The 25,308-nt window shown below is 51.8% G+C and overlaps 1 protein-coding gene across 2 annotated transcripts; it reads left to right on the plus strand.

The window, feature by feature from the left end:
• The first annotated feature begins 207 nt into the window (after positions 1–207).
• LRFN1 (leucine rich repeat and fibronectin type III domain containing 1) lies at positions 208–16,831 on the plus strand. Of its 2 annotated transcripts, XM_022585697.2 has the most exons (4): positions 208–2,013; positions 4,229–4,283; positions 4,696–6,138; positions 9,934–16,831. In XM_022585697.2, the coding sequence occupies exons 3-4, from the start codon at positions 4,733–4,735 to the stop codon at positions 10,841–10,843; spliced, it is 2,316 nt and encodes a 771-aa protein (XP_022441405.1). In that variant the 5' UTR covers positions 208–2,013; positions 4,229–4,283; positions 4,696–4,732; the 3' UTR covers positions 10,844–16,831. The 2 variants fall into 2 exon arrangements, with proteins under 2 accessions (XP_022441405.1, XP_089758980.1); XM_089902854.1 differs by lacking the exon at positions 208–2,013 and having other exon boundaries at positions 2,025–4,283.
• Positions 16,832–25,308: the final 8,477 nt, after the last annotated feature.

Raw genomic sequence — 25,308 nt, forward strand, 5'->3', positions numbered from 1 at the left:
GTATGTCTCCGAGGGTGTGTGTCTGTGCGTCCATGTCAGGTTCCCGGCGGGGGGCTGGGGCTCAGCGCCTCGTGGGACCAGGCCTCTGTGTGGGTTTGGGGGAGGGGAGTTTGCCGCTTCCTCGGTCCATGTCAACTCCGGGGGGGGGGGGTGGTCCTCGGCGGTCCTTGGGGGAGACGGCCATGTCTTCCCCTTCCCGGTGGCTGGGTGGGGGGGATGGGCAGCCGGTAGGTGGACAGATGGAGGGATGAGAGGCCGAGGGATGGACAGATGGGCCCTAGGGGAGGGACGCAGACCCGGCCCTTTCCCACACCCATCCCACCCCACTCCCTCACCGGCCAGATCTCCGCAGATGGGGCCGGAGTTGCCTGCATCCAGATAGCCAGGCTGAGGGACCTTTGGGCTGCTGGTGGGAGGATTGCCTTGGACCAATGCTCTACGACTCAGGCCCCCAACCCTCTGAGATTCGACCTGCTGAACTCTGACCTGGCTGGGGAGGGGTTGTGCTGGGAGGGAGGGATGTTAGGATTTCTTTGGCCTGGGAAGTAGGTGGGGCGGGGGTGCCTCAGGGCTGGGAGGCATGTGTGTCCATGACTGTGTGTGACTGGGATTCTCTGCTTATCTGTTGACTGTGCCACTGTGGTTCAATATTTTGTGTGTATTTGTAAGTGTGTAAATCCCTCACAGGGCAGTTGTGTGGGCATGTTATGAGTGAACACCTGGGAGTGTCTGTGCAAAGGTGGATCTTTCTGTACCTGTGTGCTTGTTTGAGTATGTATCAGCCTTGTAAGTGTCTGTGCACGTTGTGGTTCTGTGTATGTGTGTGAGGTGTGTATTCGCGAGTGTGTGCATTTGTGCATCTGTTGGTGTAGTAATGTATCAGCTTTGTGACCGTGCATCATGGGGATATGTGAAGTTGCATGAGTGTGTTTGGGCATCTAAGAGCATGCACCTGTGTATCTTTGTGCGAGTGAGCATCTGTTATATGTGTGTGCCCCTGTGTGTTGGTGAGTGTGCAAGGGTAGATCGGTTATAGGTGCACGCACCTGGGGACACGTGGGTTTCACTGTTGTGTGTGTGCATCTGTGTGTGAGTGTACAAGGGAAAAGGCAATATTGTATGTGTGGTTGTGTGTCGGTGTGTCAACCTTGAGGGTATGTGTCTATACTGTGAGTCCATTTTTGTGTTCACGTTGGTCTCTGGGGGTGGGGTTGTGTATGTTCAAATACATATATTCAGGATGATATGCGCACATGTGCCTGTGTCCTTGACACAAGGCTGACCCCACTTATGGGCCCAGTGAATTGGGGCCCATGTGGCATGACCTGTGGTATGCTGGGATCCATGGATACAAGTGTGCCCACATCCTGGACCAAGAGCCTGTTGAGGGCAGGGGGCACACAGATCATGCTGCTGTGTCCATGGAAATCCAGATGGAGAGTCGTGGGTTGTGGGCCCATGTGGGTTTTGGCATGTCCACACATGTTGGTGTGACAGTGGTGTGATGGTGCAGATGAGAATCTCTGGTCCTCCCCCAGCTCCTGGTACTGTTCAGGTCTTTGAAGTTGGGGGACTGGGATGTGGATTCTGGAAGGAGGAGGCTGGGAGCCTAGAATCCTGGGTTTGAAGGAGAAGAGGGCTGGGGGGCCAGAGTCCTGTGTCTTGAGAAAGGAAGGAACTGAGACCTGGACTCTTGAATCTGAGGGAAGGGGAGGGTGGGGTTCTTAGCCTCTTGAGCCCCCAGAGGACAAAGGACAAAAGTCCTAGACTCTTGGGTTTTGGAGGGTGAACAGTCTTAGGCCCAGACTCCTTGGTTTCCAGAGATGACTTCCTGGGTCCACCTGAGACTATGCAGAATCTGTAGCAGGAGAGCTGAGAGAGTGATCACACCAGGGACTTCCTTGGCTGAGATGGTCTCTGAGGCAGGTCTCTGGGGAGGAGCCAGAAGAATGTTAACGGTGTGGTTTTGTTCCTTTGTAGGTACTGGCCCAGGCCCTGATTCCCTGAAGAGAGGTGAGTGGGGGTCCCACAGGCTGGGGAGAGAGATGTGGAGTGACTGGGCTTGTTCTGAGCCAACTGGAGGCCTGGAACACTGCCTTGTATGGATTTCAGTGGCGGGTATGGCAGGGACCAGGTGCCCCCCAGGCTGGGGGGTAGGGACAAGGTCAGGAACATCGTGTTTGGGTAAGGGCTCGAAAGAACCATGGCATGGGTGGTAGGTGGTGGCCTCAGACCTGGAGGCATCCCCTTTCAGGATGAGTCAAGTGGTCGGAAAAGGGAAGTTTCCACATATCGGTAAAGGATCCAAAAGAGCTTCCTGACGTGATAGGACCCTGCATTTGGAGAGTGGCGTGGATATAGTTTACCATTGTGTGTGTGTATGTGCATGTACGTGGGAAAATCTCCTGATACTCAGACCTGCTGGTGGCTGAGAAAAAGCCAGAGAAAACGATAATTTAACGCTAATAACAGCTAACGTTTATATAGTGTTTACTCTGTCAGCAGCTACTCTAAGCATGTTGCAGTGTATCATCTCATCTAACCCTCACGATAATCCTGTGATTATAGCAGGCGCTGTCCTCCTTGTTTTACAGACGAACACACTGAGGCACAAAGAGAGGAAGTCACCTGATTAAAGTCGCACAGCAGGGAATTGGGGGTGTGAACCTGGAAAGGTTGGGGCCACATTCTGTCCGGCAAGGCTGCACTGCCTCTCGATGAATGTTAGCTATTTTCAGTGTTATTATTACAGTTTCAACTTGAGTCCCACCCAAGCTGTGGGACTTCCCGTTGCATAGATTGTGGTTCTGAGCCCTAGAGACCCTACTGCCAAGCAGGTACAGAGCTGGGCCTCCTACCTTGGGAGCGCCACCTCCCAGGCCAGGGTTTTCTGTCCATTGTAGAGCAGCGTCCTGGAGGGAGTGCAAGACAAATTAGTGGGGGGCCTCAGAGATGGTGGGATACCCTGACTTTGCCTTTTTCTCTCTTCAGCCCCATCACCGTCTCCCTCAGTCTCTCTCTTTCTTCCCGTCTTTATCTGTCTCTATAACACTCTTACTTTCTCTTCCTGTCTCTCACCCTCTCCATCTCTGTGTCTCAGTCTCTCTTTTCTGTGTATGTCTCCTCCATCCAGTTTTTCTGGCTCTCTTTGCTTCAGTCTTACTGTCTCTTCACCTTTCTTTCAGATTCTTTCTCTTGTTATCTCTTTGTCTCTCTCTCTGAATCTGTCTCTCTGTAACTGTGAGTCCATCTCTCCCTCCCCCTTGTCTCTGTCTCTTGGTCCCTTCCCTGTGTCCACAGCCCCCCTCCCCATGGGCCGAAGGATCAAGGCCACATCAGGTCACAGGCCCCAAATGCAGATTCCTGGGAGGTGGGCCAGCAGGGACTGGGGCATGGGGTGGGGTGAAAACAGTTTCAGGGACCCCCCCCTTCCCATCCTTTTCTCTTCACCCCCCACCCACCCTGTGTTGTGATGGAGTTGACATGTCGTGGGCTGCAGCTGCCGCAGGGGGAATCCCTGCCGGAAGGTTTTGCCTGGAGCAGAGGCACAGCCTGATTTTGTGTGTGTGAGTGTGTGTGTGTGTGTGTGTGTGTGAGTGTGTGTGTGTGTAGGCATATATGGGGCCTTGTGTTGTGCCCATTAATGTGAGCATGAAAGCCTGCCCCCTGTGTGGGAGCTCAGCAGAGCCCAGGATGAAACCAGCCTCAGAGAAAGACTTCTCAAGACTGAGCAGGGAGACTGATGTGTTTTTCTCAGCCTCTCCCACCTTCAGAACCCCTCTGCTACAGCCAGAGGTTGTGGGGGGGGTATTACCCTTAATATTTACTGAATACTTACTGTGTGCCAGGCCCGATGCTCAGTGACCCCTATGAATGAGTTCACTGAACTCTTGCAGCAACCCAATGAAGAGAGTACAATTATCAGACCATTTTACAAATCAGGAAATTATGGCCTAGTTAGGGAAAATCATTGGTTTGGGGTCACAGAGCTAGCAAACTGGGGAAGCCAGGACTTGAACCTGAGTCTATTTGATCTAAAGCCCTTGCTCTTAATAATAGTGCACATTTCTATCTCTGGCACATATTGGACACGATGATAATAATAATAATTATCCACTTACATGTATTGAACACATTTTATGTGCTGGGCACTGTTCTGAGTATACCATGCTCATTAATCCATTTAATCCTCACAGAGGTAAGGCCTGTTTTTATCTCCATTTTACAGATGAAGAAACCGAGATTCAGAGAGGTTCAGACACTTGCCCGAGGTCACACAGCTAGTAAGTGTCAGAGCTGGAATTTGAACCCAGGGAGTATGGCTTTGAAATCCATGCCTTTAAGCCCTAGTCAGCAGTGATTTTTCAAAATACATCATGGGTAGTGGAAGACACAGGCTGGGCCAGATGATGTCCCTCTGGTTGTGAGATTATAAGAGGTCTGGGAGCTCCTAGAAGAAGGGCAGAGGTGGGTAGGACCCTCAGAGGCGGGGCAGTGGTAATTTACCAAGCAGCAATGGAAATACTGTTACCTATTAACAAGTGCATGCCAGCTGATGATCAGCCTTGTCACTGTTCTAAAGGACCCGCTTGTCAGGAAGGGAGGGATCTGGGTCGGACTCCTAGCAGGAAATCCCAGGGTGGCCAGGCTGGTGGTCAAGCCCTACGCCTGGGTGACCCTTCTCCTTCCTTGCAGATCTCACCTCCCACTCCTCCCGTCTTCCCCCTGCACCATGGCTCCGGGCCCCTTCTCCTCGGCGCTCCTCTCGCTGCCGCCTGCTGCCCTGCCCTTTCTGCTGCTTCTCTGGGCGGGGGCATCTCGAGGCCAGCCCTGCCCCGGCCGCTGCATCTGCCAGAACGTGGCGCCCACGCTGACCATGCTGTGCGCCAAGACCGGCTTGCTCTTTGTGCCTCCGGCCATCGACCGGCGCGTGGTGGAGCTGCGGCTCACCGACAACTTCATCGCGGCCGTCCGCCGCCGAGACTTCGCTAACATGACCAGCCTGGTGCACCTCACCCTCTCCCGGAACACCATCGGCCAGGTGGCGGCCGGCGCCTTTGCAGACCTCCGCGCCCTCCGCGCCCTGCACCTCGACAGCAACCGCTTGGCGGAGGTCCGGGGCGACCAGCTCCGCGGCTTGGGCAACCTCCGCCACCTGATCCTCGGCAATAACCAGATCCGCCGGGTGGAGTCGGCCGCCTTCGACGCCTTTCTCTCCACCGTGGAGGACCTGGATCTGTCCTACAACAACTTGGAGGCCCTGCCGTGGGAGGCCGTAGGCCAGATGGTGAACCTGAACACCCTCACGCTGGACCACAACCTGATCGACCACATCGCCGAAGGTACCTTCGTGCAGCTTCACAAACTGGTTCGCCTGGACATGACCTCCAACCGCCTGCATAAACTGCCCCCTGACGGGCTCTTCCTGAGGTCCCAAGGCCCCGGGCCAAAGCCACCCACGCCGCTCACGGTCAGCTTCGGCGGCAACCCCCTGCACTGCAACTGCGAGCTGCTCTGGCTGCGGCGGCTGACGAGGGAGGATGACCTGGAGACGTGCGCCACCCCTGAGCACCTCACCGACCGCTACTTCTGGTCCATCCCCGAGGAGGAGTTCCTGTGTGAACCTCCGTTGATCACTCGGCAGGCAGGCGGCCGGGCCCTGGTGGTGGAGGGCCAGGCGGTCAGCCTGCGGTGCCGCGCTGTGGGTGACCCTGAGCCGGTAGTGCATTGGGTGGCACCTGATGGGCGGTTGCTGGGGAACTCGAGCCGGACCCGGGTCCGGGGGGATGGGACACTGGATGTAACCATCACCACCTTGCGGGACAGTGGCACGTTCACTTGTATAGCCTCCAACGCCGCCGGGGAAGCCACGGCACCGGTGGAGGTGTGCGTGGTGCCTCTGCCTCTGATGGCGCCCCCACCGGCCGCCCCACCACCTCTCACCGAGCCTGGCTCCTCGGACATCGCCACACCTGGCCGACCTGGTGCCAATGAATCTGGGGCTGAGCGCCGGCTTGTGGCTGCCGAGCTCACCTCCAGCTCCGTGCTCATCCGCTGGCCAGCCCAGAGGCCCGTGCCTGGCATCCGCATGTACCAGGTCCAGTACAACAGCTCCGCAGATGACTCCCTTGTCTACAGGTGGGTGCTGCAGTCCCAGGACCTCCTCCCACCCCAGGGGCCCTCCCTCCCATCTGCCGGCTCACTAGGCCTTCTTGCTCAGCTGGGGTTCTAGATGGGTATGTAGAGTGGTCTCCGGCTCTCATTTGCCATATTTCCTTCTCTCTCTCTTTCTGTCTCACTGTCTTTGTGTTTCACACATTTTGCATATCTTCGTTTAGCACCCACATGAGCCAGACCAGGGCTGGGCACTGGAGTTATAACTGTGAGTGCACCCAGCATGATCCCTGCTCTCATGGGGCTCATGGTCTACATCACTGCTCGCCAAAGGTGTCTGATTGTCTACCTTGTCAGTTAAACATTCTAGAGCATGAAATATACTCACACATATATATTTACAGTTACATTTATATTTGGAAATTATATACCAGTGCTACTGTATCAATACATTGGGTACATTATAGAGACAGAAAAGTATGAGAAAAAGATATAAATACAAATTATTTCCACCATCCATTGGGTTAGAAGCCATCGCCCCAGTGAGGACAGACACGTGTGGTGTAGACAGATGTTAAAGAGTTACTTTCCCCCATCATCTGATTTTCTCTTGTTCTCGCCATGTCTCTGTCTGTACCTTCTCTCCCTCCTGCCCTCATGAGGCACTAAGCCCCTGCTCTCTGCTAGGCCCTGAGCTGGGTGCAGGGGACACAGGGAGACCAAGAGAGCAGTCCCTGCCCTCAGGGAGCTCACAGCCCAGAGGGAGGAGGCAGTACACGAAGAATTAACAGCCTTGGCCTTGCATTGCCTCTCCAGCTGGGTAGTTTTTGAGTGTGGCTCACGGCCACAGACCTGGCACACAGTGGGAGAGTTTGAAAGGTGGTTGTGGACTCTGTGGACGTCTCTCCTTCATCCTGGCTCTGCCTCCCTTGGACACACTGTAGAGTGCCCACTGAATGCTTAATCCTGTGTTTGACTTCACTTGGGGGCGCCAGAGCGGGTGGAGCCATTTCCCCACCCGTGGGCAACCTCAGATCTTGGGGGTGCTCAGACCTGCACTGAGAAGTCTGCCTCTTGGGCTCCATCTTCACCTTGCCCAGTGTTCTCTTGGCCACGGTCCTGGCACACAGTAGGCATTTTCCCATTGTTGGTTGAATGAGTAGATGCCTTCCTTTTTTCTTGTCTCTGTCATCCTCATTTTCCTCTCTTTTTGAATCTGGTCACCAAACACTGAATAAATGCCTACTGCATGCCAGTTTCCATGCTGGGCCCGGGCCTACTGAGATGGATCAAACACTGGCCCAGTCTTACAAACATTAGGGCAAACAAATGAACAAAACAAAAACTTTTATAACGTGCTACCAAGGATTCTACTCCATTCGACCTTCCCAACTCCGCTGTGAGGCAGCCATGATCCCCCTCCCATTTTACAGACAGGGGAAAGTGAGGCTCAGTTGGGGGAAGTCACTTGCTCAAGGTCACACAGAAAGAGGCAGAGCCAGGATTCCAGTTCTTACCCTTCTAACACCTAATTCTGCCCTTTTTACACTGAACACATGTTTATCGAGCACCTACTGTTTGCCAGGCAGGGATTAGGGGAGATGGATAATACATTTCTGTAAACAGCTCTTGGTTTCTGTGATTCTCCACCTCTCTCTTTCTCTTTTCCTTCTCTCTCTAACCCATGGTCACTACATGATGGAGTGGAGGGAGGTTTACAGGTCCCCAGACCCTGCATGTATGCCGACGTTGGTGGCCCTCTGTCTCCAGCTGGGCAACAGACCCTGGGACTCTTCCATTCCCTGTAGGGCCACAGTTCCAATCCTCCGTCCCCCATTGCAGGCCCCTGTGCTACAGCACTGCAGGGGTTAACTTCCTCACTGCCGCCATGGGCGGAGGTGACAACCAACCAGAAGCCTGCTCTGCTGCTTGCTTGGGTCTTACAGCCAATTAGAGACACATGGGCTCAAGCTTTCTTAAGGAGCCAGCCTCTGTCCTTGGAAAGGGGGGAGTCCCTAGCAACTGGTTATTTTGGGGGAAGGAGCAAAAAGAATCCAAGGCTCTTTGAGAAGGGATGATGAGAGGAAGAGGAAGCCTTAGAGCCAGGGGCCCAAGGTTGGATGGGGTTGGGGGGGCCACTGGTCTGTGAAATGGCAGGCAGGGGGAGAGTCAGAGAGGTAGTTGGCCTTTATGAGGTGGTGAGGGCCTTACCTGAAGTCTTTCGGTGGGAGGATGGCTCTTGGTGGTGGGTGGAACCTTCTGGAGGTGGAGGAACTGAGGTGGGTTTCAGGACCAGAAGGTGGCCTGTGGAGATGGGGGCATGGCCTTTAGAGGAGGTGGCGCTCCTGCAGCGTAGTCCCCACGCAGGTGAAGAGGCGGTTCTTGTCTCTGGTGACCCACTAAGAGCTTTGTGGGAGAGGAGAGCTTGCGAGATTGAGTGCATGCAAATCTATGTGGATGTGGCAGTCCCAGGTTAGCCGAGGCTGGACATGAAAGGGATGTGCCAACAGAAGAGGGGCAAGGCCTAGTGGGAATGGCCTTATAGATGCGGAGGGGCACAGCTGGCAGGAGAGTGTGAGCCACAGCAAGGGTTACCGGCCAGCATCGTGTGGGGCGCAAGCTGTTAGTGAAATTATTAAGTGCCAGGCTTTGGCTATGTTAACTCATCATACTTCACGCCATCTCTATGGAGTAGGAATTGTTAATACCCCCATTTGGGGGAAATGAGACACAGAGAGGTTAAGAAACTTGCCTGAGGTCACAGAGCTAGCAAGGAGCAGAAGAGAACTCAAACCCTGGCATCATGGCTCTCAGACTTTGTCAGCTTAACCACTTCTCTACACTGCTGCTCATTTGAGGGCAGGGGCCCATAGCAAGAAAGGAGCATGCTTTCTTGGCTACATTTGCCCCAATTATGGATGAAACTTACCGGGGGGGCATGCTTTAGTGACTTCAGGCAGTATAGGGGCAGGGCATGCACAGAGTGGTTGCCTTTATTACCTGGACACGTGCGGGACATGCAAAGAGTGGACATGGTCCTAGGCACAGTAGGGGAACCATCTCCAGTGGACCGTTGTGGGGTGTGGCTTGGAAGGCACCTGTCAATCAGAAGGGAAGTGGCCTTTAGCCCTGGCCCCTTAGTAGGTGGAAATATGTAGTTGAGGGGCTTGGAAATTGTCCCAGAAGATAGATGCAGCTACGAGATGTGTATACCCAAGGATGTACAGATGAGGGGGAGTGGTCTGTATCATGGTTTCCCCGAAAGGACAAGAATGTGTAGAAGAGAGGAACTAGAAGAGCATCCATTGCCCCAGTAGGAGTAAGACGGGGTGTGAGGTGACCTCACTGTCCACTTGAGTGAGGGTGGGGCATGCAGGTAAGGGGGCGTGGCCTGTAGCATCCATCCCCTTAAAGGTGGGAATATGTAGATAAGAATGCTTGAATGGCATTTGTCCTGGTAGGAATGAGACTGCTAGGGAGCATGCCCCTTGAGGGCAGGGCATAAAAACTGTAGCATTCCTCCCTGGCAGGGGCCAGGATATGTAGATGAGGGTAGATGAATGGCTAAAATTATCCTAGTAGGTGATGAGACACGGACAGGGGGTGGGTCTGAGGGTGGGGCATGCAGATAAGGGGCATGGGCTGTATCAAAGGCCCTGAGAGGGTGAGAATTTGTTGCTTGAATGGCTGCTGTTGTCCCAGTAGAGGGTGAGACACTGGTAGGGATGTATCGTTTGGTCCCCCCGGGTGGGACATGCAACTGAAGCATCGCGGTTCAGAGTGGAGCTAACCCCGCGCTGATCCCGCCCCCTCCCGCAGGATGATCCCATCCACCAGCCAGACCTTCCTGGTGAATGATCTGGCAGCGGGCCGCGCCTACGACCTGTGCGTGCTGGCCGTCTACGACGATGGGGCCACGGCGCTGCCCGCCACCCGAGTGGTGGGCTGCGTGCAGTTTACCACGGCGGGGGATCCCGCGCCCTGCCGCCCACTGAGGGCCCATTTCTTGGGCGGCACCATGATCATCGCCATCGGGGGTGTCATTGTCGCCTCCGTCCTCGTTTTCATAGTTCTGCTCATGATCCGCTACAAGGTCTACGGCGATGGGGATGGCCGCCGAGTCAAGGGCACCTCCAGGTCGCCTCCGCGGGTCAGCCACGTGTGCTCTCAGACCAACGGCGCAGGCGCAGGCGCAACGCAAGCCCCGCCCCCGCCGGCGCAAGACCGCTACGAGGCGCTGCGCGAGGTGCCAGCTCCGGCTGCGGCGGTGGCCGTCGAGGCAAAGGCCGTGGCGGCCGACACGGCTTCCGCGGAACCGGAGGCGGTCCTTGGACGCTCCCTGGGCGGCTCAGCCACCTCGCTGTGCCTGCTGCCGTCCGAGGAAACCTCCGGGGAGGAGTCCCGGGCCGCGGCTGGCCCTCGGAGGAGCCGTTCTGGGGCCCTGGGACCGCTGGCTTCGGCGCCCCCCACTTTAGCTCTGGTTCCTGGGGGAGCCCCGGCCCGGCCGAGACCGCAGCAGCGCTATTCGTTTGACGGGGACTACGGGGCGCTCTTCCAGAGCCACAGTTACCCGCGCCGCGCCCGGCGGACAAAGCGCCACCGGTCCACGCCGCACCTGGACGGGGCCGGAGGGGGCGCGGCCGGGGAGGACGGAGACCTGGGGCTGGGCGCCGCCAGGGCGCGCTTGGCCTTTACCAGCACCGAGTGGATGCTGGAGAGTACCGTGTGAGCGGCTGGCGGGCGACGGGACGCCTGGGTGCCGCGGACAAACGCCCAGCCGCCCGGACGCCGGGGCAGGACTCGGGGGACAAAGCTCCGAGCAAAGACGTCGGACTGCAGGGGAGGCGTGCCCTTCTCCTCCCTGGAGGGGGTGGGCGGCCTGGGCTGCGGCTCGAAGTCACGCCCCCGCGCTTAGGGGGGTTTGAGGGTGGGCCGCCGAGCTCCTCTCCCCCACGGACTTTAAGCCCCCCTCCTGCCCCTCCCCCCGCGCGCTCGCGGACCTCGCTGGAGCCGGTGCCTTACACAGCGAAGCGCGGGGAGGGGCAGGGCCCCCCGACACTGCAGCACTGAGACACGAGACCCCTCCCCCCGCCCGGGACCCGGGGCAGGGGCGAGGGACCCATTTCTTGTATCTGGCTGGACTAGATCCTATTCTGTCCCGCGGAGGCCTCCAAAGCCCCCACCCCCACCCCATTCAATTCCCTGGTCCCGTCGGGTCTGGCTTGGGGTGCCCCTTTCTCTGTTCCCTTCGTTTGTCTCTGTCGCGCCCTCTGTCGTCTCTGTCTTACGTCCTTCCCTGTTTGTCTCTTCTCCCTCTGAACTCCCGTATTGCGTCCCGCCTCCTTGTCTCTCCAGATTATATCTCCCCAGTACACATTCTCCCGGGCAGGTCCCACTGGAAGGACCAGACTCTCCCCTATTCCTTCCTCTTAACCCCCAAATAAATCCCCACATGAACAAAATCCAAAACCAAATCCCCCTCCCTACCGGAGCCGGGACCCTCCGCCGCAGGAGAATTAAACATTTTTCTGTGTCTGAGGCCACTCTGCTGACCTCTGTGTGTGTCCATGTGTCTTGGGGAGGTTGAGGGGGAGGGTGACCTAGATTACAGTGTAAGGGCTCTTAAGTGAGTCTGAAGGTAGGACAGCTAACTGGGCCCAGGAAGATTTGCAGACAGTTTCCTACCCTCTGAGAGACTTAGAGGTGGGGAATAATATGTCAAAAACAAAACAAACAAAACCCCAAAGGCACAAACAATAGCTAAGGTTTAGTGAGTGCTTGCTGTGTGCCAAGCACTTAATTCGTTTAATCCTCACAACAGCCCTAGGACATCAGTACCATTATCCCACTTTATAGATGAGTAAATTGAGGCCCAGAAGTAAAGTAACTTGCCCCAGGTCACATAACCAGAAGGTGGCAAAATTGGGTTTTAAAAAGGCAGGCAGGTTTCTGAATCTTTAGTGCTGAGCAGCTAGGAAATGTTCATTCTACACATAGGCATTGTGCTAAGCACAGCTCATCTCTCCAAGGTCGGATGGCTGTTGGAGGCAGATGCATTTGGTCCCATTTTATAGACAGGAATCTGCACCCGAGAGCGGTGAAGCCACGTGCCCGAGGCTCCCCTGGTGAAGAAATTGGAGACCTGGCAGTTTGACCTCAGTATCTGTTCCTCACCACTACCAAATGTAGCCTCTGATGTCTGTGTCTGGAGGCTAGGGAATGGCCCCAAGGACCTTAGTTAGCTGAGCGTGGGTATCCAAAGCCAGCCTGGTGGGGGAGGGGACGAGGGAAAGGGCTCATTGGTCATGCTGTCTGGAATCTGAGGGCTCTTAGGTAGAGAAGGGGTCTGCTTAGGGCGCAGGGCTTGGTGTGGGGAGGGGAGTTTCTCAGGTGAAGATGTGGGCTGTGGCTGGGGAAGGGAAGTTGTTTCGGCGTGTGGGCCCTGCAGTGAAAACTCTTTCCCAATCCTGGGGAAGAAGGAAGAAGGCCTCATGCCAGCCAGGGGCCTCCTGAGGCCTGGGGAGGAGGAGAGAAAGACAGAAATAGAAACAGAGCAGGAGGGAGGGGAATGGATCTGGGCAGACAGGGTGGTAGGCAGCAAGGACAGAGGCACCAGAGAATCACAGGCCAGAATCACCCAGTGGCCTAGCCACACTTATCTATCTCAGTCATCACGACTCCTGGGTACTGAGGGCTTCCCACACACCAGGCACTGTGCTCACAAACCCTCCCTGATGCATGAATAGAGAGTGTGCAGCTCAGCCCCTGGCACATAGCACTCACAAAATGGACTTAAGACAGTAAGCATGATTACATCTATACTCTGCAACAGATGTGTGCGGTGTGTGCACCCTCTTATTTATTTTTGGATAGGTAAGAAGTGGGTTTACTTAGAAACACGCTCCACAGACAGAGTGTGGGCCATCTCAGAAGGCAAGAGGCCTTGTGTACCCCCTTTTTTTAGATAAGGAAACTGAAGTTCAGAGAGGTAAGGACTTGCCCAAGATCATGCAGGCAGTAAACGGCAGAGCCATGATTGGAAAGTTTACTGCCTCCAAATCCTGCACACCTAACCATCTGACTATATTGTCTCTGATCCACCTGATAAAGCTTTCTTGAGCATGTACTATGTACCTGGCCCTGTGCAGGGGATACAACAGTGAACAAAATAGACAAAACGAGAAACCCCTGCCCCCATGGAGCGAGGAGACGGTAATCAAGCAAGTAAATAATGAGTGTCTGGTAGTGAATAAGTGTCACGTTGAGAATGAAAACAGGATGCTGGGATGGGATGACTGAGAGGCTTACTTTAGGATAGAAGGTCAAGGAAGGTGATGTTGGAGCTGAAGAAATCCATTGTGGGAAGAGCATTCCTGGCAAAGAGAAGAGCATGTACAAAGCCCCTGAGGCAGGAGTGTGCTTGGTGTGTTGGAGGTATAGCGTGTCTGGACTGGAATAAGGGGGAGAGTGAGAGGAGAGTAAGTGGGAGAGGCAAGCAGGGAGCAGGTTCTGCAGAGCCTTGTGGGCTGTGGTCAAGAGTAAAGATTTTATTCTCAGAGCTGTGGGAAGCCAGTGGAGTGTTTTCAGCTGGGGCAGTATATGGCCTGATTTCCATGGAGAATCCAGCTTCGAGCAGGGTGTGCCTGTCTTCAAAACAAAATCAGGAACTGCCACCTCAGAACTTGGCATCCACCCATCGGCACATTTGGGACCCACATGGTCCCTGGTTCAGCCCTTTGGATGACAGGCATCACCTTCCTTCCCCTGTAACTTCAGGTCTTTCATTTAACAGAGAAGTATTTATCAATGCCAATGACATGCTTGGTTTTGTTTTTTCCCAAAATTGAGAGCTTTAAACCCAAGAACAGGTACATTAGTGAGAGAGGGCATGGTATCATTCGAGGGGAGTATTGGAACATCTGCTCTGTGCCCTGGCCCTGTGATGGGCACTGGTGACCCAGCAGTGACCAATTGGTCAACAGTGACCGACTGACCAAGACAGCTCCAGTTCCTGCCCTCTTGGAGCTCAGGCAGACAGATATGGCAATAGGGCTGCGGTGGGAGAAACATAAAGCCTATCAGAGCCCAGGAGAGCTGCCTGATCCTGCCTGGAGGTTCAGGGAAGTGTGTAAGAGTCTTGGTAGCAAGTGACAGGAAGTCAGCTTAACTGGATTACGTGTAAAAAGTGTGCATTTGTTGGCTCGTGTAGCTAGGAAGGAGACAATCAAGGGTAAAGCTACCAGGAACTTGGCCTTAGAGACTGGAACCCAGGCTCAACTCCATCATGACACTCTTCCCATTCATTTCTCTTCTCTGCTTGTCTCAACTCAGATTTATCTGAGTTGGGAAAATGGCCATTTATTTACAGGCACAGACTCAATCCTTCTAGCACCACAGCCCAGAGGTAAAATGGCAAAATCTCCAGTCCTAAATGAAAAAAAAAAATCCCAGGGAAGGGCTCTGATTGGCCTGACTGGGGACACATGCCACCCCTGCATTGATTGTGATATCCAAAGAAATGGAATGCTTTGACTGGCCAGGTTGGGGTCACATGTCCAGTTCGTTTGGCCTGGGGAAGGGGGAGGTGCTAAAAATATTAGGGTGAACCATATGAAATTTCCAGTTTTGTAGGTTAGAAATGGCAGAACATTGGCAATTTCATATGGTTGAACCTAAATAGTCACTGGGAAAGTAGGATGGGAAAACTTATTGGGCATATAAAAGCAATAGAAACCCCAGTGCTCCACTCAGAAGGATTTTGTTTTTGTTTTTGCGGTACGCGGGCCTCTCACTGTCGTGGCCTCTCCCGTTGCGGAGCACAAGCTCCGGACGCGCAGGCCTAGCGGCCATGGTTCACGGGCCCAGCTGCTCCGCGGCATGTGGGATCCTCCCGGACCGGGGCACGAACCCTCGTCCCCTGCATTGGCAGACAGACTCCCAACCACCGCGCCACCAGGGAAGCCCACTCAGAAGGATTTTTGGTGGAGGAATTTATATTACTGAGACATAGGGAATGAGTGGAAATTAGATGAAGACGTGGTAGTGGTGGGAGAGTAGTGGGGACATGTCCCAAGCAGAGGGAACAGCTTATGCAAAGGCTGTCATGAGGGAGGCAAGGGAAGACTGGTCACTTTACTCTGGAGATGGAGTGCTCTGACTGGGCACACCTGAGTCTTGTGTCCAACCAATGAGGGAATGGGAAAGGGGGGTCATGTCGCAAAGGAAAATTGAGAAGCTTTACCAGGTGAAATGGATACTGGGCAGGCAAACCAAAGTATATCCAGTTCAAAATTTCTTTGTTAGGCCTTGGCATCTCCAAGCAGAGGTTTGCAACCTTGTTTCAATTACATCACTCATACTGAAAAGGGGTATATGCCTGAACTCAGACATGTCCTACATGATTCAAATTTTTATTATCAAATAATTGGTCTCTTTCTCTGGGTTCTTTGCTGGGCATACAGAGATGGATTTTTGAGGATACATTTGGCTGAAGAAACAAAACCCAATTAACATGACTCAAGATATTTGGTTATCTCATTTAATATGTCTGGAGTTGGGAGTTTGGAGCCGTTAATGCAACAGCTTATTGATATCACCAATGACCCATTCTCCTACTCTTTTGTTCCACCTTCCTTGGAAGAACAGTTTCATATTCTAGGCTTGCTGCCTCATTGGCAACCACAGCTCCAGGTCTCTCATCCTTATACCAATGAACTAAGCAGGAAGGAAGGGAACAAATGGAAGAGTTTTCTTTGTGTTAGGGAAGAAAAAAATCCGAAAATAATAAAAATGACAGCAATAAACGCATATATGGGGCTTAACCCGTGCCAAGAATTGTTTTCAATTCTTTACATAAATTAACTCACTTAAGAAGCCCTTTAGTCTCATGGCCACTCCAAACTGAAGAGGCAAGTGATCCACGCTGGACCCTGTCCGATTTCGTGACCCACAGAATCTGTGAGCATTATAAGATAGCTGTTGTCTTACTCCACTGAGTTTGGGGTGTTTGTTATGACTTGGAGAATATTGTTTGTGTGAAAGCTGGAGCCATGGCTGCTGTCTTGAGACCGTGAGGTAGCCACAGTAAGAATCAGTCAACAGAAATGGAAAGAACCTGGTTCCCCAATGACATTGTTGAATGAATGAATGAATGAGTTTTGGAGCTGCCCTGCCAATGCACTTTTTACTGTGACATAATAAATTCATTTTTGTTCTACCCATTTGAGTTGGGTTTCTGACACATTATAGGATAAAGCATCCTGACTGATATAGATTTCCCTCTGTCCTAGGTACATATGGAAAAGAGAGAGAGACAGTTCACACAGACAGGGAGAGATATATAAACATGTGCATAAATACACACACACACACTTACACACACGTGGGCATGAATATGCTGTTATACATCTTCAATTGGACTCAGGTTCGGGCAGATACTCACTTGGATGTGGATACATACACAGTCCCAGAAGCCAGGCGCACGCAAATATACGCAACCTGTCATGAATTTTGCCTGCACTACACAGACATCCACACTCAGTCACAGACCCACAGTCACACACACACACACACACACACACACACACTCAGAGATTCACTTATCGCAGAAGAGTCCAATTCCTTACTGTTTATTTCTGCATATTATATAAAAGTAGAAAAAGAAACATTTCTTTCAGGTCTTAGTCAGGGCTGCAGGGGTGAGAAGAAATAACTTAAGGCAGGGCTGGGGTTAGTGCATGAATAAGGTCTGGGCTCCCAGATGGGCTGGGGTAGGTCCCAGTGCTCAGACGCACAGGTCTCCTCTGGCAGCACAATTCAGGTCCCAGGTGAGGAGGTGGAAGAGGATGAATGTGACAGAGGCCTTGAGGCCATCTTGAAACTCCCGTGGGAGAGACGAGAAGGTGGTTTCCCATTGCCCAGGCGTCAGCCTCCTCCTTACCCAGGGCCCAGGCATCCACCCTCTTCCCGGGTCACTCACCTTCTTTGGGGCCTCCTGGAGCCGATGCAGCCGGTACTGGAAGTGGCTCCTGGGGCCTGGAGCCTGCTGTGGGCTGAGCCTGGACCTGAGAACAGAGGAAGGTGGTGTGTGAGACAGGGCTTGGGACAGAGGGACGAGGTCCCATCTGTCCAGAACCCACAGATATGGCCCGGGTGCCCCGAGCGCTCACGCAGGCCTGGAGTTTGGAGTGGATGTGGTGCAGCGTGTGAAGGGTCTGGTCCAGGATGTGATCCAGGGATGAGTTAGCCACCGTCCCCAGGACCCTTCAGTGTCAGAGCCAGCTCCGCCTCCAAGGCTGTGGGGTGCTCCTACACCTGAGGAGAGGTGAGAGAGAACAGGTGAGGTGGAAAGGTGAGGAAGGATAGGCAAGAAGGCCCAGTTAAGTGGGGACAGGTGATGGGACAGGTAAGAGAGAGACAGGAGAGGGGAACACATGAGGAAGGCGGCAGATGAAGGGGATACAGGTGAGGCAGAATGATAAGGGAAAAGAAAAGTGAGGGAACAGGTGAAAAAGTGAAATGGGGACAAATGAAAAGTGACTCATGAGGGAGGTCACAGAGGTCTGAAGAACAGAGATGGGAACAGGTGAGAAGAGAACAGTTTGGGGAGGTAGGTGAGCGCGGGACAGTTGGCTGCATAGGTGAGAAGCGTGGAGGAAGGAGGAGCGTTTGCTGGGAAAAGATCAGTGGAGGAAGATGACAAGGGACAGAGAGGTGAGAGCATGGGGAGGGCAGGTGAGAGGGGGAGAGGGAATCAGTGTTGAGAGTAGATGGTGACAAGGTGGGCAGGGCAAGGGGCACAGGCTGGGGACAGAGCCGGGAGAGAAGAGAGAAGTGAGAAGGAACAAGGTAAGAGCGCAGGTGAGAGGGACAGGTGGGGGAGATAGGGAAGTGAGGACAGGCAGAGAGATGATAAAAAGGAACCCAGGGGAGGGACAGGGTCAAGGGAACAGTTGGGGAGGCACAGGGGCCCAGGACAGAGGAGGAGAGACCAGAGAGAGGGAAGCACAGGTGAGATAAAGGACATCAGGGGCCACCTGCAAAGCCAGAGGAGCGGGGCCAGGTGAGGGCAGGCAGGCCTGACTCTCCCAACTCACCTGCAGCTGCCTCAGGTCCCGGGTCCTGGGGAAGAGGCGGGAGCTGCAGTTCCAGTCCTTCTGCAAGAGCGATACTTCTCAGAGAGCAAGGGCAGGTTCAACCCACAACGGGAGGGACAGAGGCTAGCAGCATGGATGAAGGTCTAGCAGGAGGGCTTGAGTTTAATCCACAGCAGAGAGAATAGATGTTAGTCATAGCCGAAAAGCTAGAGGCTAGCCATGTAGCAGGAGGATAGAGGTTAGGCCAACAGTAGCGGGCAGCAGCTTGGCTACGGTAGAAGGGGTAAAGGTTAGCCCACAACTGGGACTTACCAAGGCATCTTTGGCTTTTTTTTCTTTTTTTTTTTGGCCGCACCCCGAGGCTTGTGGGATCTTAGTTCCCTGACCAGGGATCGAACCCGGGCCCGGCAGTGAGAGCGTGGAGCCCTAACCACTGGACTGCCAGGGAATTTCCATCCTTGGCTTTCTTGAAGGCCACCAGCTCATTTGGCAGCAGAGATTTGAACATGCCAATGTCGAAGCCCTTCCTGGTTGTGGTGGGGACAGGACATGCTCTAGCCAAGCCCAGCCCCATGGTCGTCATCAGAACTAGCGTCAAGTCTGCAGCCATGGTCAAATCGCAAACTGCTTCCCCAGCTGCCTGGCTCGGCTTTTTAGCCAGGCTAAATGCGCAACCCTGGCTGAGGGCTTTGACTTTAAAAGGCATGAATGGATGGGGCCAGCTGCTAAGCCAGGTGAGTTGACAGGTATGGGTGGAACCAGGTGAGCTCAGAGCTATGCCCAGAAGAGAAACTGAAATCCCAGGAGGGAGCCTGAGAAGTTCCTGAACCTAGTTTAGGAAACCCTGGGATGTTGGGGAGCCCCTGACTGAGGCTGAGGCAGGAAGAGAAATGGGAAGCTGTCACAGCAGGGCAGGGGCTGGGGCGGGGTGTGTGTGGGCGGGGCTGCTGGAGCAGCAGAGAGGGAGCTTCCTCCACCGGTTTAAGCGTGTTCCACGAGCTCATTCATATTAGGCTCCGAACATTCCCGTGAGTAGTTATTTTTATGATCATCCCCCATTTTACCAGTGAAGGAACTAGGGCACAGGAGGGTAAAGTGACTTAACCTGAGGTCCCACAGGTGTTTAATGGCAGAGCTGGGGTTTGAATGGAATCCCATGCAATTACTCCCTATTCGGTGTACAGCCAAAGCAGAAGATGGGAACCTCTGGGACTCACAGACGTCCAGCTTTCTTTTCTCTCCCTCTGGGTAGCGTGAAAGGCTAGGAAGTTCCTCGTCTGCGGGGCAAGAGCACGTGCTGGGGACTGGAGGGGCTGCCTGGAAAGAAGGCAGTGAGCAGGGCTTCCAGAAGGCAGGCAGAGTCCGGTCGCTTTGCTGTCATCATCCCCTGCGGCGATAATCACTGTGTAGCGAGAAGGGAACTGCTCTGACGTACAGGCACTTCACATTTTTCATTCCTTTATTTTTTTCTTGGCCCTTAGGTGCAGAAAGATACTAATCATGCTCTTCGGATCATAATATAGACCCACAATTGGCCCATGAAAGACCCTCTAAGGTTTTACCCCCAGCCTCATGCCCAATCCCTATCCCATCCCTCCCCTTCACAGACACCCACTTTAATGTGCTTGATACATAGCTGCGAAGACATATCTTTATACTTTGTGATTTTGTGTGTGTATATGTCTCCAATTTACATAAATGGGATTGGGCTATAAATCTTGTTCTGCTTCTTCCCCCTCTTTTTTTTTTTTTTTTTGCGGTACGCGGGCCTCTCACTGCTGTGGCCTCTCCCGTTGTGGAGCACAGGCTCCGGACGCGCAGGCTCAGCGGCCATGGCTCACGGGCCCAGCCGCTCCACGGCATGTGGGATCTTCCCGGACCGGGGCACGAACCCGTGTCCCCTGCATCGGCAGGCGGACTCCCAACCACTGCGCCACCAGGGAAGCCCTTCGCCCTCTTTTTTTTTTTTTTTAACTTAACAGTATGTTTCTGAGGTCTCTGCATGTAGTGGTGTACATCAATCTCTCTGTTTCTTTGTTTTTTTTAAATAAATTTATTTATTTTATGTTTGGCTGCGTTGGGTCTTTGTTGCTGCGCGCCGGCTTTCTCTGGTTGTGGCGAACGGGGGCTACTCTCCACTGCGGTGCGCGGGCTTCTCACTGTGGTGGCTTCTCTTGTTGGGAAGCATGGGCTCTAGGCTCGCAGGCTTCAGTAGTTGCAGCACGCCGGCTTAGTAGTTGTGGCTCGCGGGCTCTAGAGCGCAGGCTCAGTAGTTGTGGCTCATGGGCTTAGTTGCTCCGTGGCATGTGCGATCTTCTCGGACCAGGGCTCGAACTCATGTCCCCTGCATTGGCAAGCGGATTCCCAACGACTGCACCACCAGGGAAGCCCGCAGGCTCTCTGTTTCTAACTGCTGTGTTGTATTCCATGGTGTGCCAACAGCACTCCTTCACTTATTTATTCCTCCAGTGACGGACATTTAGGTTGCCTCCAGCTCCCTATCACCATAAGGCTCACACACATCCTCTCTGCGGGAGGATTTCTAGGCTGCTGTAGCCCCAAGCGGGTGCCCCCACCATATCGCTTCAGCTCATTTTCTTTCTCACTTGTACATCTGGTTCCCACACGCGCTGACAGCTTCCCACCTCATGTGCCCGTATCTTTCTGCTTCTCCATCTGAGGTCTTTCTCTTGTGGGCATGCAGAACAGACTGGAAGTGCCAGGATAAATTCCCCATGGGCAATCTTCAACCAGTGAGGGTCAGGAGTTTGTGACTAAATACTTTTGCTTCCCTTTTCCTCAGTGAGTCAATTCTGAGTTATGTTCTACACGATTTCTCAACTCCTTAGAGGGTCCTGGGTACCAATGAGCTCTAGTTGTTCACAGTGGTCACCGTTTCGGGGCTGGGACTAGGGTGAGGAAACAAGGTGTCTAGGGTGCAAAATTTAAGGAGCCAGCCCCCCTCAGGTTCAGGTAAGCGCCCTAGGTGCCTCACTTGCCTCACTCTAGTCCACACTCTGCACCATTTATTGGCTTTTCCCCTCTTTCTTTAAAAAAAATTTAAAAAAAAAATTGTGGGCTGTGCCTTGCAGCTTGTGGGATCTCGGGCGCCCGACCAGGGATTGAAACCGGGGCCATGGCAGTGACAGCACCAAATCCCAACCACTAGGCCACCAGGGAACTCCCAGCTTTTTTCTCTTTCAGTCCCAATTTTCCCACTCACTTGTATTTCCTGGGGATACCTCCCAGATAAACTACCTATACCCTTTGCTCAGGGCATGCTTTGGGGAGATCCCAAACTAAATCCTGATCCCTATTCAGGAGTAAGATTTCTGAGGCAGGGGGCACACCTGTGCTTATATTGTCTAGTTAAACACCATTCCGTAGAACTTTCTGCAATGATGGAAAGGTTCTATATCTGTAATGTCCAGTGCAGGAGTTACTAGCCACATGTGGCTGTTGAGTAATTAAAATTTGGCTAGTGTGTTGGAGGAACTGAATTTTCAATTTCTTTTTTTCCCTTAATTTAAATCTAATTGCTATATGTGGCTGGTGGCTTCCATAATGGGCAGTGCAGTTCTAAATACTCATCTTGTTCTCCCAAACTGTTGCACCTGCTTCACTCCCTTTGGAGGTGCTTGAGAGATCCTGTATCCCTGCAATAGGGTGGCCTCCTCAACACCTAGCTCTGACTTAGATGATGAGGTCCTAGACTTTGACTATGAGCCTGATGCAACATAGATGAGACTTTTGAGGTTGAGGATAGAGGTGAGTGAATTTTGCATGTGGAAGGAATGTAAATATTTCATGGCCAGAAAGCAGACTGTAGTAGTTTCAAAACATGTCTTCAAAAACTTTGACCCTTTCCTTACGGAGAAGTGGGTCTGTCCCCTTCACTTCAATCTGGGTTGACCTTTGTTGGGCTGTGCCCTGCAGGCCTGCAAGCCCTGTACTTGCCCAGCCTCAAGGTCAAAGTAAGAGCCCAGAGTCAGTGACAGAGACATCAATGGTTTAATGGGTGGGGGGATCTTACACTTCTGAAGCAAGGTGTTGGAGTGACACGCCACCGGGTGTGGCAGACAGTGGGCAGGACATGGTGGTAGCAGTATTTGCTACTGGGGTTTGGGAGGGAGGTTACCAGTTAGAGGGGGGAACTGATGTCAGGTTGGTTCACCGGTTACCAGAGAAAACAGCAGAGGAGCACGGCCCCTCACCACCCCTCGGATAAGCTGTGTTGGTGGAGACATTCTGATCTAAAGATTAGAGCAATCAGTAGCTGGGGCTGGAGGCAAGTCTGTAGGTGTTTACTGATTAAGCTCTATGATTTAGAGGAAGGGTCAGTCATGTGAGTAGGGTGTAGGTGAAGCAGGGACTGGTCAAGCAGGGGATGTACAGAGAGCAAGAGAACAGCATCTTGGGTGGCCTTATCATACAACCTAGTGGCTCACTTGTAACCATAGGTGCTGCATGACCTCTGGGTCTAAGTCAGAAAGGACTTAGGTAGCTTCTGTGTGGTTCTCTCTCTCTCTCTCTTCTTTTTTTTTTTGCCATGCCGCAGGGCATGTGGGATCTTAATTCCCCAACCAGGGATCAAACCCATGCCCCCTGCAGTGGAAACGCAGAGTCTTAACCACTGGACCGCCAGGGAAGTCCCTGCATGTTTCTCTTGAGAATCTCTCTCTGGGGAAGGCCAGCCGCCATGTGAAAAGGATGAATAACCCGAGACCACCATGCTCCCACCCTCACTCAGCATCAACTACCAGCCATGTGAATGAGGCATCTCGGACACCCAGCCCAGCTCTCAGAACCCCCAGACCATGGTTGGGGCTCTATCATCTCTAATCCCCACCCCACCAAGGACTCTACCCAGCCATTTTTACTCTACTGCTCCCAGGCCTCTGTGGCCCAGAGAACAAAATAATTATATAGGCACACATACATTCATACATATACAATCTCCCCTTTTATATACAAATGGATATATATATATATATATATATATACACACATATATATACATACATTCATACATACATACATACATATCTGGTTACAATTACTATGAAACAAATTATCCAAAACTCCAAAAAATGTGATTCAGCCACTGTACAAGGTGACCAGCACTGGGAATGTATAAACAGAGCTCTGATTATTGCTCTGGCAGTAACATTTTAAGAAAGGAATTAGAGCCTCATATTATAATCCTCCAAATATCCAGGATACAAAAGAAAGTAGTTCATTATACTTGATATCTCAAGAATCAGGAAAATCTTAAACAGAATGGGAAAAGCCAATAAGTAGATACCAACACCAAGATGATGCAGATATTAGAATTATTTGACAAGAATTTTAAAGTAACTATTTTAAAAATGCTTCAAGGAGCAATCATGAACACTCTTGAAACAAATTAAAAAATAGAAAGTCTCAGCAAAGAAATAGAAGACATAAAGAACTGAATGGAAGAATTTCCCTGGTGGCGCAGTGGTTAAGAATCTGCCTGCCAATGCAGGGGACACGGGTTCGAGCCCTGGTCCGGGAAGATCCCACATGCCGCGGAGCAACTAAGCCCGTGCACCACAACTACTGAGCCTGCGCTCTAGAGCCCGTGAGCCACAACCACTGAGCCTGTGTGCCACAACTACTGAAGCCCGTGTGCCTAGAGCCCGTGCTCCACAACAAGAGAAGCCATTGCAATGAGAAGCCCACACACCGCAATGAAGAGTAGCTCCCACTCGCCGAAACTAGAGAAAGCCCATGCGCAGCAACGAAGACCCAACGCAGCCAAAAATAAATAAACAAAATAAATAAATAATTTTTAAAAAGTAAATGGATGGAAAAAGATATAACAATCAATAGAAAGCTGGAGTGCCAATAGAAATACTAGATAAAGTAGGCGTTAGGAAATTATCAGAGACAGAGAAGGACATTACATAATGATAATAGGGTCAATGTACCAAGGAGACAAAACAATCTTAAAAGTGTATACACCAAATAACAGAGCTTCAAAGTACAGAGCTTAGGCAAAAATCAACAGAATAGAATGGGGAAATAGAAAAATGCACAGTTACGGTTGGGTACTTCAATGTCTCTCTCTCAGAATGACTAGACACAAAAATCAGCAAGGATATCATAGACTGAACGGTACCATCCACCAACAGGATCTAATTGACATTCGTAGGACATTCCACCCAACAACTGTAGAATATACATTCTTTTAAAGGGCACATGGAACATTAAACAAGATAGACCATCTCCCAGGTTATAAAACCAACCTCAACAAATTTAAAAGAATTAAAATCATGTAGAATATATTCTCTGGGTACAATGGAATCAAACTGGAAATCAATACACAAAGCAGGACATTTTTCAAACACTTGGAAATGAAGCAATGCGCTCCTGAACAATCCATGGGTCAAAGAAGAAATCTCAAGGCAAATAAAAAATACACTGAACTGAATGAAAATGAAAATACACCATATAAAAATATGTGAGATACAGCTAATGCAGTGCGTCGAGTGAAATTTGTAGCCTTAAATGCTTATATTTGAAAAATATTTTCTCAAATCAACAATCTAAGCATCCTCAAGAAGCTAGAAAAAGAAGAGAAAAATAAACCCAAGCAAACAGAAGGAAATAAATAAGAAAGATAAGAACAGAAATTAATAAAATAACCAGAAAAACAGTAAGGACAATCAATAAAACAAGAAGCTGTTTCTTTGAAAATATTGTAAAACTGATAAACTTTTAGCAAGGCTGAAGAATAAAAAGAGAAGACACAAATGACCACTATCATTTGGTCATTTGGTCACTATCATGAGGTCTAAAGGAGGTATCACTATAGACCTCATAGACATTAAAAAAGAAATAAGGGAATACTACAAGCAATTCTATGCATATACATTCAACAACTTAGACAAAAAGGACAAATTCCTTAAAACCCACAAACTACCAAAGCTCACGTAAGATGAAATAGGCAATATAAATAATCTTATTAACTATTGAAGAAACTTAATCTGTAATTAAAAGGCTTCCAAGAAAGAAATCACCAGGCCCAGATGGTTTAACTGTAGAATTCTACCAAATATTAATTTAAGGAAGA

Source organism: Delphinapterus leucas, chromosome 20 (assembly GCF_059928025.1).
Source record: "Delphinapterus leucas isolate spDelLeu-1000000601 "Yukka" chromosome 20, BTC_Dleu_Yukka2, whole genome shotgun sequence".
Taxonomy (NCBI): Eukaryota; Metazoa; Chordata; class Mammalia; order Artiodactyla; family Monodontidae; genus Delphinapterus; species Delphinapterus leucas.